The sequence below is a fragment of the Athene noctua genome, chromosome 1 (genome assembly GCF_965140245.1).
Source record: "Athene noctua chromosome 1, bAthNoc1.hap1.1, whole genome shotgun sequence".
Taxonomy (NCBI): domain Eukaryota; kingdom Metazoa; phylum Chordata; class Aves; order Strigiformes; family Strigidae; genus Athene; species Athene noctua.
The window spans coordinates 35,158,388-35,174,128 of record NC_134037.1 but is presented as its reverse complement, the minus strand read 5'-3'; the positions used below and the strand labels follow the sequence as shown (position 1 = coordinate 35,174,128).

Here is a 15,741-nt window from a genome sequence, read left to right as displayed (position 1 = left end):
AGTAATGTCAAAAATTAAAATGATAAACCATGACAAATAATAAAGCCTATGACTTTTTCTTTAAAATTAACAGGAACAATGAAGTTACTGAGAACCAGATTGTGGACTCATTAAGCATTCCGCTCGAGCAGTATTGTCATACCCAAATTTATGAATGACATAAAAATCTTAAAATTGCTTTAAGTATCCCTCTCACTCCTGAACCGCGTTGCCCTGTTTTATGAAGCCTTTTCTGCAATAATTAGTGTTACAAATATGTTTTCTATTAACTGAAATCTATAATAGTCAATAACCACTGGACTATTGAAAATTGGTCTTTAAGGAAAACAAAAGATTATAGGGCTTGAACTCATTTGCAAGAGTTAGCAATGCTGAGAAAAAATACTCTCCAGTGTGAGTAAAGACTCCACAAGCTGCCTCAAAATATGCAGTGCCACCTAATAATTTTAAAATAAAACCAGAAATATGAAGACAAAACAACCAACTCTAAAAGACTAAAATCTAAAATTGTGACGAATTATTCTTTTTCTTCTGCCACTCAAGTTTTACACTGACGGATCTGAAAAAGGGTTTTAACTGAAAGGGTTTGATCTTTTACAATTACTCAAGCCATATTCTCACTGCAATGACATTTCAGTGATCAAGTACATATACACAGAACTTTTTCACTAGCTATTAATTTTTTTTAGGATCTTAAGTTGGTTAAATAGAAAAAGATATTTGCAACTCAAGTGTATTCTTTGACAAAAGATTGATTTTCCGTACAAAATTCTGATTCTTATCTGTTAAAAGGAAACACTGGACATCAGAACACTTCATTCCTCTATGATGTGACTACCATTAAAGACTTGTACATGTATTACACACATTAACTTTATACAAGTAATCTCCATTCAGTACCAGTAGAGTCTTCAATGTAACTTTCCCTCATGAAACAGCCAGCACACATGCACGCACGCATACACTTCACCCTGCATACAAGCTATGTACAAAGCTTATGCAGCTTTTTCTAACATGAACTAATGTACAGCAATACTTAATGCTGGCCACAATTTTGCTTTTCTAAAGGTGACTGCACAAAGCCTCCTGCTGTAAACAGATGCCACTGGAAACACACACAACAACACTAGTTCAGTTACATTTACAGGTGTTCTTTACATGAAAATATACTGCTGATTATCACAAACCTTACTCTCATTATAGGACTTCTGAAACATGAAACCACATTGTTGAAGCTATGAGAAAGAAATTGTGCTGTGAAGAGCCAAATAGAAGCAGATACAGGGAGAAAGACCTGTTTTGCATGAATTAGCTCTTAAAGATCGTTACTATACTACAAACCACCATTGCACATTCACAAATTTCAATTTTACATAATATGTTTTTTCTTATTTGCTTGCTAGATTTCATAGTATTATCCCTAATATTATCTCCTGCAGCTACAAAGGAGTGTAGAAAAATGCTACAGATCTTCAGGCTTTATTTACTTCCTTGATCAATACAATGATTAACCATTACACAGGAGTGTAGAGATCCACCCACAAATCCTATTGAAGCAAGAATTCCTGTGATATTTGATAGTTGCAATGATAGAGGACGGGCTCGGTAAAGATCACAGAAATATACTTTATACAAAGATATCATTTAAAAACCATGCAACTACATAACAAAGTTGTTATAGAAACACCTGAAAAACAAAGTCAATGCAGAATCCCCGCCCCTCTTAATGATTTGCATAGTTCCACCCAAACATGATGCAAATAAAAATCCCACCAATGTAAATCTCTTACAGCTCAGCACAGGATGACATACTGAGAACACACTGTTGTCCTTACCATGGCTTAGAATTTCACTGCTTTAGTCACTGAGCCAAAATATCTTCATATTATTAGGTCCTTTTATAACATTATCAGTTAAAACAAAAAAATAAAAATCGCTTAAGTAGTGAAAGTTGGGGTAATGACTACCAAATCATGACTTTTTGAAAACACACACACACACACACACACACACACACACACACACTTGTACCAAACTAACTTTCAATATTCAAGCATCTCAAGACCTTTAAGTGCAATAACATTTCTGTGTGTCTTCCACTCTAGGAAATATTGCTGACAGGGTTGCAAAGGAATGAGATACAGCCACGTCTTTCCTGAATATCACTAGGATTAACATAAAGATCACATTGCCTTAAAATTACAGAAGCCTACAATCTTAACTGTCACCACTTTAAAACATCAGTGTGTATTGGAGTTGCTAAAAATATCTAGTTAGAACTGTTCCAAGTGAAAATAACTACCTCCTTCCCCGACTCCAAAACTAGGCAAAGCTGCTATCCCCTTTAGAACATAATCACCAAGAAGTCATTTTTTAAAATTTACTAGTGTGCAAGATTATGCTGGCTGGAGGTTTTAGACCTTAAATGGGACTTTTCTCTCTACATTTCATATTTTTTTTCTCTCTTCCTGATCAGTAGTACCAACACCAATTCTGTAATGGAATAGGGACCACTACTTCGGCCATTGTAAGAATTACTTCTATGAGATTTTCTTTTAATAAAGTGTGTCTACTAATAAGGACCTTTTAAAACTACTTTATTTTCTCACAGGCTAACTTTTTATGATTCTCAAACTGCCCACACAAGCAGTAACTAAGACAACATCATCTGGCAGAGATAGGGCAACAACTGCATTTTTAGTTCTAAACTTGACAATGACAAAATGTTCAAGATGCAAAGTCAGTCCTAGAAGAAGCCTTATTAGCATGGATATGATAATTTACAATTGAGAGCTAAAAATTAAAGATTAAGAGTTAAAATATCACTCTGTTTCTCAAGATGAAAACCACTACCAGTCTCTTCCTCCTTCATTAACACTCATTTTTTCCATAATGAGAGCTTTAAAGAGTATCAAAATTACTTTACTGGATTCTTCTATGCCTCCTGAATATGCAAAGAGCAAACAAAATGCCCATTCTTAATATACAGACATTCAGTTGTTTTACAGCAATCACTGTGATTTGTAAAACAGACATAGATTCACAGATGTATCTTTTTAGTTGTGTATTCAACCCTTCTGACATAACAGAATCTGTATTGAGCGTAAAGAAGTACTTTACTATAAAAACGATACCTTATGGTGTATCATACAGGATTTGCTTGAAACACAGGATGTCAATTCTGACCACCAAAAAGTAGCTTTATTTATAAATGAAGAAAATGCATTTGTATATGGCACTAGATTTGACATTGTCTATATCCACAGTGACTGAATTTAAATCACTAAGGACACAATTCAGTTCCAAGTACAGTTAATGGAAATCTTTCACAGACCTCAATATGCTTTGGATTCAATCCTACCTTAGAGTCACATCACTTCTGGTCACTCCATCTGACCCTGATACTCATTTGACAGGAATTAAAGAGGTGAAACTGATATTAAAATTTGATACTGTAAATCAGAGCAAATAGCCTCACTGAATTTAATTTCTTACATTAGTATAAAGTTTATATGTACTATCATATTTATTTCAGAAGATATTGACAAAGCCATTTAAAAATATTTTATAAAATCTATTCAGTTTAGCACTTCTCTGCAAATATATACTCAGCTTGAACAAAGTATTAAACATGGGTAAAATCAGAAAACCTCCCCTTCAAAAGGAAAGTCAGTCACTTTGACAAAACAGAAGTACTACGTAGAGAAGAAAATCTCTTCAGCCTTCAACTCTGTATGCCGTAATACACCCACATTGACACAGGTAGTATGATATGTAACAACAAAGTAAACAGTATGTCACATCCTACTTGTACATTTTACACATAAGACGCAAGCATATCAACCACAAGTGTAACTAAGAGTTCAGTGAAACAGCATTAGTTTACAGGTGTTCATGGTATCAACTTCCTAAACCTAGAGTAGCCTTAGCTTTCTGCTCAACTTTCATTTTTTCTTTCCTCTTCTGTATACATTTTCATGACAAGTTCTACATTCATTTTCAATGTCTTTAACAAAATATAAACTAGTATTTTATTCTCAACACACCAGTTATCAAGAACAGCAGAACGATGATAGATGAATATCCAAAGGAAAGCCAACTTAAAATTAAATTAGAAGCTGATTCATCAGTATATATTGTACCAAGTTCTGAATTACAGAAGAAACATGAAAGAAATTTGAAATTTATTACTTATTACATTTCCCTAAAAAGCTCTCAACTTACTAATACACAGAAATCAAAGCTCTAAATGTAGTTTGTAACTGGTTTATAATCCAGACAGTCCTAGATTCACTACAAAACAAAATGAGGACTCAAATATAAAGTTTAAAATTAATAAAACCCACTTGTATTAGTATATTAATCATCAGAATAAACATATGTATAAAACAAGAATACATTTTTATATGTGTTAATTGACAGTGTAGTATGCCATCACAGCTCAAAGTCATAATATTAATGTAAGCTGATTGCATGTTAATGTAAACCATCACGCAAAAAACCCCTATGGTAATCCATCATGATAAGACGGTTATAGTCAGCAACATTATCTATTCAAGAGAGCGGTTTGACAACAGTTCTATAAAGCACTACAATATTTCACCATTAGAAGCATTTCTTTAATTTCCATGTAGAAGAAAACCTTGCGGTACATGGGAATCTCAGTTGTTGCATGTAGTCAATGAGAAAATAGTTTTTTTAAACACAGAAGAAAACCTGAATGTTCAAATATTATCCATTATACTATTACATTTTACCATAATAACATACACTCTGTGTGCAGTATGTTGCTAGAAAAGGAAACAGCGGTATTCATACTTATTTGATATTTGTATGTAAAAAACAACTTCCACAACCATTAGGTCTATATGGTCTTTTCCAGAAAAAGAAGCACTCTTTGCCTGATCAGTTTATTCCTAAGAAAGAAAGAGCTGATGACCTGTGCTTTCACATTTCCCATGGTGATTATTTTCATTCTTTACTCACTGAACTATGAACTCCAGAAGAAAACCAGATTTGTGATATTTATTATTAATCTATGTTAATAATGCACAACAATTAATACAAACCACAAAATAAGAAATTAGTAAGACTGTCAAAATATTGTCAAAACCTTTGCTCCTGAATTCTTTAGCTGAAGACAAACTAGATATGTGTTGGAAATTACCACAACTACTAGAAATTTTAAAGTAGACAAACATAAAAGGGTACTAGAATATTAAGGCAATTAAATCATGTGAAATAGTCCATCAGTCAAACTCCACAGGATTTCCCAGGCTACAAATATACTTTCATTCTCTTCTATTGCTTTATTGGTAGAATTATAGCACTGAACACATATTATGAAAGTAGACTTTAAGTAAAGAAAGGTAAAAAATCAAAGAGTTTGAGCTATCATAAGCTCATTATTTGATACCTTGCTCTATACTGCCACTTCTTACTGGAACTTGTGGTAGCTGTCTTCCCCTGCGACTGCTGAAGGATGTGTCTGCAGGAGGAGACTGTGTCGGACTTCCTTGTTGATGTATTCTGCAAATGAAATTAAGATAAGAGTAAAATAACCGAAATGAAGAGAACTTTTATATTCTGAATTTTAAACAAATATTAAGTTGCATATACTGAACATGGGTTTGAAGAAGCTTGCATTTCATGTGTGTCGTATGCGCATACTCAGGTCTAGATACCTAGTTAACTTACAAGGCCTCACATTTTCTCTAACTACCTTCAATTAAGGGCAAATATTTTCCTTTGTTTTGTTGGGGTTTTTTTTCATAAAGTATTAGTCAAAAACCACTGAATGAAAAGCAGTTTTCTAAGAACAACTTATGATTATGACTCACTATTTATATATGTTCTCCTGCACTGGTACAAGGGCAATACAAAATGCTCCCTCTGTATTTTATTAACTTTTGTATTCCCTTTGTGCTGATGCAGTAATTGCACAAGGCCACAGAGAAATCGACAGCAGGTATCTATTCCCATGGGATAATGTGTTGTTTTTCCCTGAACTCAGAGAAGGAATAAGACCTTTAACTTGGTATTGGAGGGGTGCCGTGTGTGAGTGTGTGCTAAGAATGTACAAGATTTTTAATAGTCCCACCTAAGTAAATATCCTAAATCCCTTTGTCTGAACTCCAGCTAGCACTATTTCAGAGCACCTTAGCTACTTGATTTCTCATATATACATACAGCATCCTAGTGTAATACATCCAACAGCTTTGGAACTCTGGTAAGTTAGCATTTAAAATAAGTAGGGCCACCTCTAATAACTAGGGAGAAAGTTCAACTAAGTAAAACAAAGATGAGAAGAAGCGGACCACTGAGAAAGAGAGCTTACTATTAAATGGCTTTGCCAGTTACAGCAATATCACACTCACTATAGTGGATAAGCACTGTTTATCTACTACACTAAAAATTGCAAATTATCTACTTGCAACCTAAGTAACACATTTGTGCAAGTTTAAAATACTGTTGGCTTTCACACTACATAGATCAACTGACTTTCTTAGCCTGTAAGATCAGAGTTAGCTGTGTGAACAGCACATGATTTCCTGCGCAGTGTTTAAGAAAAATACTTCAATAACTTTCATATGGATACAGAACAAAACACAACAATGGAAGGACAAAACACAGCTAATTTAGTACTCTTACATTGCATAACTAGTTAAATTCAACAGCAAGAAGTACCATCTGGATGGTGAAGATAGGTGGCATAAAGGATATGGAAGAAGTGTAAATACCATGAAGAGAGGATAATCTACAGTGCCAGAATGAGTGAATGCACCATGTATGCTCAGGGAAGTACAACACCACACTGACACCTGGAAGGCAAAACATGAAAGCTGTGCTGTACACATAGTAGCAACCTTGTCAGAAGTGGAGAAGGTGGCGCCGACCCTCCGGGCGCTAGGTGATGTACAGAGCATAAGGGTCTGATACTAGAGTGCTCACTCGACCTTGAGCGAGCGTGATGTTTTCCCCTAATGACTGGCTGTTCAGTTGTTCGTGGGGTTGGAAGTCCCCTTCTAGAAAGACATGGTAGCAGACCCCTAAAACATCAGGGCCAAAAAGAAACTGTTCAGTTGTTAGCTCCAGGCACACCTTCCCATGCCCCCCTCCATCAAAGAACATTGCAAATCGTGGCTGCAGGACCAGGGTTGACATTTCAGATCAGAGTTATTAATTCTGAATGCAAATCCATTTTCAAAATGATGAACTACAGAACACTCACCACTGCAGATACACATGACCCTAATTGTGGAACTGTTGAACTGCACTGCATAGAGAGGACAGTTGGCCAAAAACGCTAGCTGCAGCTTAAACACAGCAAACATAAGCTAAAACACATATAAGTACTAGCATGGGGTAGGCTATGAATACCTGATTTTACCACAAATCATTTCTGTTTCCAAAACATACCTTTTATCTTTATTAAAAATATTAACTGGATTTCAATTAGTGTCCTAAAAAAGGACAACATGGTAAGTACATACATAATTCTCTTAGTTTCCTTAGGAGTTTGAAATAAGGACTCTTTTTAACTATCTTTCAGCTGTAATACCAGAAATACAGTTCTGAAGGAACTCTAATGAAAATAAAGTTAAAATATGCAGTAAAATGATCAAACATGTTAGTATAATAAAGCATAATTATTATTAGTTTAATAATTGCATACACTGCAAGTGTAAGATAACCTGAAACTTTTCAAGTTCGGAGAGTGACAAAGTATTCTAAGTGTGCCTTTTTACTCTTCCTTGGTTTCCCAACAGTGCAGCATTCTGCTGTTATCTCAGAAATTTCAATTTCCTGCGACATCCTTTCATTGTGTTTGTTTTTTTCTTTTTATTTCTTCAGACTTATGAAGTCTCCCTTCACACACCCAGCACAACTTTCCCACAAGATACAGTCAAAGTAACCAAGGGACTATATGACTATCATACACTGTAAAGTCATCCTAAAAAAAAGTATGTATGAGATAATATGCAGATGCCTATCCAGGATAACAAACAGGTTTTGTTTCAAAGCCATTTCATCAGTAACAGTTTCTGTAGAAGTCCAGCCACAATGCAACAAACCCAGGATTCTGTTGCCCTTGCTATATTCTCCCCTAACGCTTTAGCTTAACTCCTGGCCTGCCCTGGTGATAACCATAACATTCTTGCAGAGACTGATTCCCCTGATTTTAAAAGATGCTTATGATAATGAAGATGAGCTGAGTTCTGAAAATGCCTGCTTCTCAATGCTGACTATAAAAATAATTCATGCCAACTATTGCATTTAACAAGCTTTTAAGCATCTGTTTTATCAGATGTTTAAAACATAACCCGTAAGGTAAATATAGATCCCACTCTGCCAGAAAGTGCTTGCTTGCTTATACTATGAATGAATGCTCCAATTAAATAAACTCATCATGTTCTCAGTTCTGATTTTTCTCATTTTAGGGGCTAAATATCCTGGAATTTATCTTGAGAGCCCAGTGAAGCACTAGGAGAGTCTGCCCTGACATTACAGAACAGACACTTTACCTGAGATTCAGAAACTTACCTCCTGCTCTTTCAGTAATACCCTTTTTACAGAACTGTTCCCTTCCATGAGAGAAAGATAGAGGATCTGCTTAACTAAAATGAAGACAAATCAGGCTTAAGACTTGCATTATCTGGGGTATTACATCGAGACAAATATGCTACTTAGGGTGCAAATGAAAACAGAGCTAAAAGGGAACTGGAGAAAAACTGAAATGTAGTTAAAGACCGGTTGGCTTAGGAGAAAGATCAGTTGCTGAAAGGAAGAAGTCTGCAAATTGCTGATCAGGAGAATGAGACAAAAAAGAACAAACATGGGAGACAAAAACTAGTGTATGACTGAGGAAACGAGACAGAAGTGAGATAAGAACTATGGAGACGAGAGGAGAGGAATTTGGGAGAGAAATGATACCTGGTGAGCAGTGAGACTGCAATGAGCACATATGTGTGTATCTCATCTACTGGTTCTTCACAGAGGAAAGTAATGCTGCAAGCAGCAAACCTGTAATTCAATTGGCAGTGGTCTACAGGGAATCCTACAGGTTCCAACTCTGCCTGCACACAAGAAAACTCAATTCCTTTCTTCTGAGACTGATGCCTCAGTGGCATGTGCTAAGTAAAATATCCTGCCACTTCGGAACTATAAAGAAAAATGAAAAATAAAAGAGCATTGCCAATCCAGCGCACCCCTGGCACAGGGTCCTATGTAAACATAGCAAGTACAGTTAAAGACCATATGTATCATAACATATATGACAGGTAACCTCAACTCTGGTATTTCTGGAGTGATCAGTTAGGGCTGAAAGAAAATTTTTTAGCACTGGGATGAACCAATTTTTACCACAGTTTTGCTCATTCATACAAGCACAGAAAATGTTTGATTTTCATGTAATCAGTTTTACTCCTTCAGAAGAGTTTACACATTCCCATCTTGAAGGCTTATCTCACTGAATTAAGAGAACTGTTCAGCTCTGTAAACTATCCTGAAAAGGTTTGCTTTTTCCCTTTTATGTACATTCCCTAAGCTATCACAGTAATACAGAACTCAATCTTACATAGCATGTTGAAAGGCTTTATAGGGAAGCTGACAGCATGCTGATATCTTATTCCAGTAATCTGCTTAGTTAATAGTAGACAAAACCTGCAAATTGCAAAATAAAGACCAGATCTAAAACAGAAATAGATGTCTGAGGAAGAAGTAGTCTTGAATTGTATTTGCCATTTGACAAAAAAAAATTAATTGTATGTCCTATTATCAAAACTTTCTGTCATTAGTGCAACATTATATCTATGATGAAATACTAAACTACAGCACTCAGACTTATTTAGACATTTCTGTCTCACATCTAATAGCAGTGAATCATTTTGTGGAAAGAGAAACCTACACCATGTGTCATGGAGATATAAAAAGAAGAAATATAATTCATGTTTCCCTATGCTCTTGTTCCACTGGGTTCATCACTGAACGGTTATCAAGAATTTTGAGTCTCTTGGACCTCAGACCCAGAGGCTCCCCTTACTCTTCAGAAGTTAGAAAAAAATGGGGGAAAAATGGCTTTAGTGAACTCAATGGCAAAACTACACCTGGTTTAAACACAGCAATGATTCCAGCCACCATTTAGGCAATTTCTCTGGTCTAAGTTGAAAAAGTAACTGGACTGTTGTGACAACAGAACCATCAAACCCAAGAAAAATGTAACCATTGCTTTTGGATCAGAAACAACAATCTGGGACATGAGCCAGTAAAATAAAATAAAAGCTCTGAAGTTTTGCTACATAATGTGCATTTGAATTGAAAATAAAAATGTGTCTGATTTGTTCATGGAATTTTTTCAACCCTCACAATATAAACAGATGTACATTTCTCCTCTGCTAATCAAAATAGTGTAAGTCTGTTTCTGACAAAGGCAGGATCTTACCCCTCCTCACTGCTCTTATTTCAACCAATACACAGGGTTTAAAACTTAACTAGATGTACTTATGATTTAGTATATCTATTTATTTTTTTCATTCTTTCTTAAGAATTTAAATACATAATCCTATAGTACTGTAGCATCAAAGCTAAAAGTTACAATGATAATACGAGTACAGGAAAATTCAATGAATACAAAGGTTAAAATCTCTGTGTTTATATTAATTTTATGTAATGATAGATTATAATATAAAAGTATGTGTAGAAAATTCTATAAAGTTAAATTAGTTTGATCAGAGTCATCTTGAATTATTGATCTGTTAATACATTTTTTTCATCCTTAAAGTTACTGTAAACTAGATGAGGTTTTGGGAAAAAGAACAGTGGTAAAGCACAGAAAAGGTTTAGTCCCACACTAATGAAATATGCTACGCATTTCCAAATTTCATCTTGTAGAGATCAAGATAGTGGCAGTGAGTCTCAGACTTCGCCTCATAAAATGGATAGACTGCTAGTCTTTACCATTGAGTTTATGTGCAATGATGGAAAATCCCGTAAAAATTCCATATGTATGCAACACAAAAAGCAGTGCTAATAATATAGATAAAAAGTAATTAATATGGTAAATTACAACAACGTAGCATTTGGTATGGACAAAGATATTCTACTTTAAAAGTTGTATTAGAGGTATATTCCAAAAACTGGAATCAGATTGATAATAAGAGATGTTTACTCATTGATCAGCAGTCCTACCTTTCTGTTTCAGTTGCGGAGCCCTTCCTAGTTTGTTTTTGGCTGCTATATCTTTCCACTTTTCTGGACTGCCTGTGAAATGACATGTCAGAAAATAAATAAACAAAGAAGAAAAGAATACAGAAATGTGAAGATTATTTATTAATGTATTGTAAAGGTAATAACAGAAATGGTTGACAGATGAAAAGTGACAACTATCATCATGTACAGGCTGGTGAACTCAAGGTTTAAGACACATTGCACTCGTTAAGGTTTGTTTGAGGCTGATGGTGTGAAAGTTATGAAGTACCAAAACAGGAGAGAGAACATTAACCCTGACTGAACCTGCAGCTAGATCACACTTCACAGTCCGTATTTGATTCGAAACAATGCTTCCTCATAGGCCTTCTAGTCATTTCTTAACAACATGACTAACAAATGCAGAGTAGACAGCAGGGAAAAATGTTGCAGAAAGGACCAGAAAATACTATTCAAATGTAAACTGTAAAAATGGCTTTTAAATCTGTTTCAAAAGCAAAACAAATACTGTATCATATCAGATTTAAATAATGCTGTCACTATATTAATAAAAACTTGTCTTTTCAAAAATCTCATTGTATTAAAACTTGTTGAAGTTTTTTAGAAACAGTTTAAAACAATTCTATTTTTTTCTAGTCAAAATAAGTAAGTGTTAGAAGTTTATTTCATTCCTTCACTCCTTTCCTACATAAATCTTTTACAGAATTCATCTGACATTTGGACAGTAAGCCACTAGCTACCTCTGACAGTCTAAGCATTTACCTTCATAGTAAATAAGAACAAGGAACAGTAATGAGTCAATAAAGGTAAGAATGAAAGTAAAGCATGTTTCACCATTATGACCCAAGACTACGAAAATCTCTGCAAGTCTTGTGTGTTACAAAATTTTCTTTTCTATCCATAGTAATGTGATCATTTACAAATTAGGATTTACAATTTTAAACCTCTGATAATCATTAATATATATTGGGTTTTTAGAATAAAAAGTACATACAGTATTTCAGGAGTAGTCAAAAACAGGGAGTGATCATTATTCATTGATAGACCAGAAATGTTGACAAATCCTAACTTCCACCTTACACCAGTGCAAGAAACATGTACATGAGCTTGTAACAATATAATCAGTTATATATTAAGCTATAAAAGAATTACTGTAGGCAAAACAAATAGATAAAATAATAATTAAAGCACATGTATTTCCCTTTTAAACCTTTGTGGTTATAAAGAGCAATCCAGTGTCTGAACTGGAAGATACCTAAACAGCTGTAACACCAGATTATATATATACAACGAATATAATCACAGTGGATTTTCATGATTTGTACCCACTGCACTATTTGATGAGCATTATATTGTGACGCAGTATGCTCCACAACAAAGAAAATACTGCAGTAAAATACAAAATGCTTTTTGCATGAGCAGAGGTCATTACCTGATGCTTTCTGGGTTTTAAAGGAATGTATTTTCTTACCAAAAAATATCTCAGATTAAAATTTAAAATCCCCTTTGTCCTCAAACTGTTTCTCCACTTTTTTTTTTTTTTTTATTGCATATTCTCATTGCTTTTTAATTTTTTCTCTACCAGGACAAATACAAGGTGGATACACAGGGAAATACATATTAAATGCTGCACCTTTACTTAAAACAAAAGGTTAGCAAAGTATTTAAAGATGTGGTTAGATCCACTGAACGCAGCAGCATTATAACTTCCAATGACGTCATTATCTTCATTTTTTGTTTGGTTGGTTATGGGGCTTATTTTTCTCTTACTGCTTATGTCACTTGCTTAGTCTGTGACATTACGTGCAGTGGAGAAAAAAAGCACATAGTGACTACTCTTTGCAGGATGGAAAAGCTAAGAGTAGGACATAGGACAGGCTTTCCTGTGAAAAGTGACAAAGTAATGTACAGCACTAATGAGCTGAATATACTTATTTCTCTGCTCTCTATGCTGTCCCTGCAAACAGCACACATTAGAAATACATTTAAAATCACAGTTTCCCTTCTGTTTTCTTCCTCTAGCTAAGATGATGCTGTATACAATTCCATATAGTTCAACAGTCTACTATGGCACTCGCAGTTCTGGCTCAGCTTGAGCACACTGTGGGCACTGGCAGGTACATATTTACAGGTAGGCATGCTTTTATGCCCATATATAATGTATGAAGAGTGTGCTGGTGATAAGAATGCTCATGTCATACTCAAATTTACCTCTTAAATGTACTTTATAGAGGACTAAATATTATCTGTGAACAACATGCATATATGTACTTATACATAAAAAGAGAAAAAAATTAAATATTTGAAAGTATTATGGAGAGCATAAGAAGAATAACCAGTACCTCATTTACTTGGAACTATGATTTAGGTAAATAAGGATACCTCTGTGCTGCTCCAGGTTTAGCACTTAGGTGGTCTACACTGTCCTGTTTTGGAATGCAAGACTCCAGCGTCCTTGTTCTTCACAAAATTTGGAAACATGGATGTGAATTTGGACAGAATGAGCAGAAACAGAGAAATGGTCACATGCAGTGAAGGTGGAGACATGCAGTCAAATATATAAACCAAAAGCATTAAAGCACTGTCTGCTGAGAAAGGCTGTATTTCTCATTTTCCATTCTGATTTAATCCATACACTTAAAGGAAATGTTAAAATTTTTAGACATAATATTAACATTCTAAGATGCAATAAAGAATGAAAGCCACAACAATATTTTTAATTGTACTCTGCAAGCTGAATGGCAACAATGTGGCTTAATAGTTGCCATTATCCTTGAGAATTAATCTACAGTATTGTTCATCAGAACAATATATAAACCTATACAGAACAAGAATCTTCCCTTGGGAATTTGAAAAAAATGTGTATTTTGTCATTATACTGTGGAATTCTCCTGAAATGCAAGTAAATTTCATAACTTCATAATTTCATATATTTTGATTAAAACTTCATATTCTGTTGCCAGTCAGTCTCCTACAGAAATAATTAACAATTCAATAGCAAAACAGAATAAATTTCTCAGCTTTTTAAAAAAAAATCAATAAAGTTCACAATATTTCTTAATTTCTATATTACTTTCATTTCTGCTGAAGCTGTTTAAGAACATCAGAATTTGTTCACAGCTTATGTGGCATAAATATTAGCTTGTTGGTTTATTATTAGTTTTTTATGGAATATATGGTAAAAAAAATTATTGATAAGGTGTATCAATGTAAGATTTTTCTTCAAATAACAAATTTTACTTCTAATGAGAAAACTCAGCCAAATTTGCTGTCCCTTAATAACCTATGGTATGTAAAAAATTTGCATCTATACCTCCATTATGGTGAGGAAATGCTAAAATTTCTCTTTAAGGTCATAATAGATCTACCAACTGTCACACCAAAAAAGTGACAGTAAGGCCTTCGTATGTATATAAACAAGCACTATATATTAGTTTATATACAGAGAAGCTATTCACAGGCCACATTCCGAAGACACATGTGCCTCAAAATACTTATCACTGTTGAGTGTAAGCAAAATGATAATATTCCTGTCAAAATTAAAAATGACTATTTCTAAAGTGATAAAATAACATTCTTATAAAATTCACTAACATTTAAAATTATTTATTACTGGCTTGAACAAGAGACCTCAGTGGTTCACAGTGAGTTTGTTCATTTATGTAGCCTTAAAGCCATCAAGAATGTCATGTTCAATGCTTCCTGATTTCTCTTGAAGATCTCTAATAGGCTGGATCTACATAGTATGTGAGCTGGGAGGTCACAACTCTGAAGGCTTGTTAGCTTCTCACACTCATTTCTAGCACTTCAATGCATGTCTTCCAAAACTGCCTCCCTGATCAAGTCACACAGTGTTTCTGGAAAGAGGAGAAAGAATCATCCAGGCCAAATCAGTCTGGCACAGCACACATCAAGTTCTCTGTGAAAGTACCAGAAGTACAGGTGGCTTCAGGATGACTCCTGGACAAACATTCTTACAGATGCACACACTGGATGAGGGAAAAGCTGTGGATATTGTCTACCTGGATTTTCAAAAAGCATTCGACACAGTTTCCCATAGAATTCTCGTAGAAAAACTGGCTGCTCATGGCCTGGATGAGGGAACGGTCTGCTGGGTCAAGCCCTGGCTGGATGGACGGTCCCAGAGAGTGGTGGTCAGTGGAGCTAAATCCAGCTGGTGGCCGGTCACAAGTGGTGTTCCTCAGGGCTCGTTGTTGGGACCATTTCTGTTCAACATCTTTATTGCTGATCTTGATAAGGACATAGAGTGCATCATCAGTAAGTTCACAGATGACACCAAGTTAAACAGGAGTGTCGATCTGCAGGAGGATGGGGAGTCTCTACAGAGAGACTTGGATAGATTGGATCAGTGGGCCAACATCAACGGGATGAGCTTCGACAAGGCCAAGTGCCAGGTCCTGCACTTGGGCCACAACAACCCCCTGCATGGCTACAGGCTTGGGGAGGTGTGGCTGGAGAGCTGTCTGGAAGAGAAGGATCTGGGGGTTCTAACTGACAAGCAGCTGAACATGAGCC

The 15,741-nt window shown here is 35.1% G+C and overlaps 1 protein-coding gene across 27 annotated transcripts in view; it reads right to left on the bottom strand.

The window, feature by feature from the left end:
• The window catches only part of RIMS1 (regulating synaptic membrane exocytosis 1), a 350,587-nt gene that overhangs the window by 92,880 nt on the left and 241,966 nt on the right, over nt 1-15,741 (bottom strand). For 18 of the 27 annotated variants that reach the window (XM_074895864.1, XM_074895868.1, XM_074895888.1 and 15 more), the window contains 3 exons: nt 11,188-11,259; nt 6,867-7,049; nt 5,417-5,529 (listed from right to left, as the gene is read on the bottom strand). In XM_074895864.1, the coding sequence (XP_074751965.1) occupies nt 5,417-5,529; nt 6,867-7,049; nt 11,188-11,259 (368 nt within the window). Of the gene's footprint in view, nt 1-5,416; nt 5,530-6,866; nt 7,050-11,187; nt 11,260-13,587; nt 13,666-15,741 lie in introns of all 27 variants that reach the window. The other 9 variants (XM_074895874.1, XM_074895877.1, XM_074895879.1 and 6 more) reach the window with 3 other exon arrangements.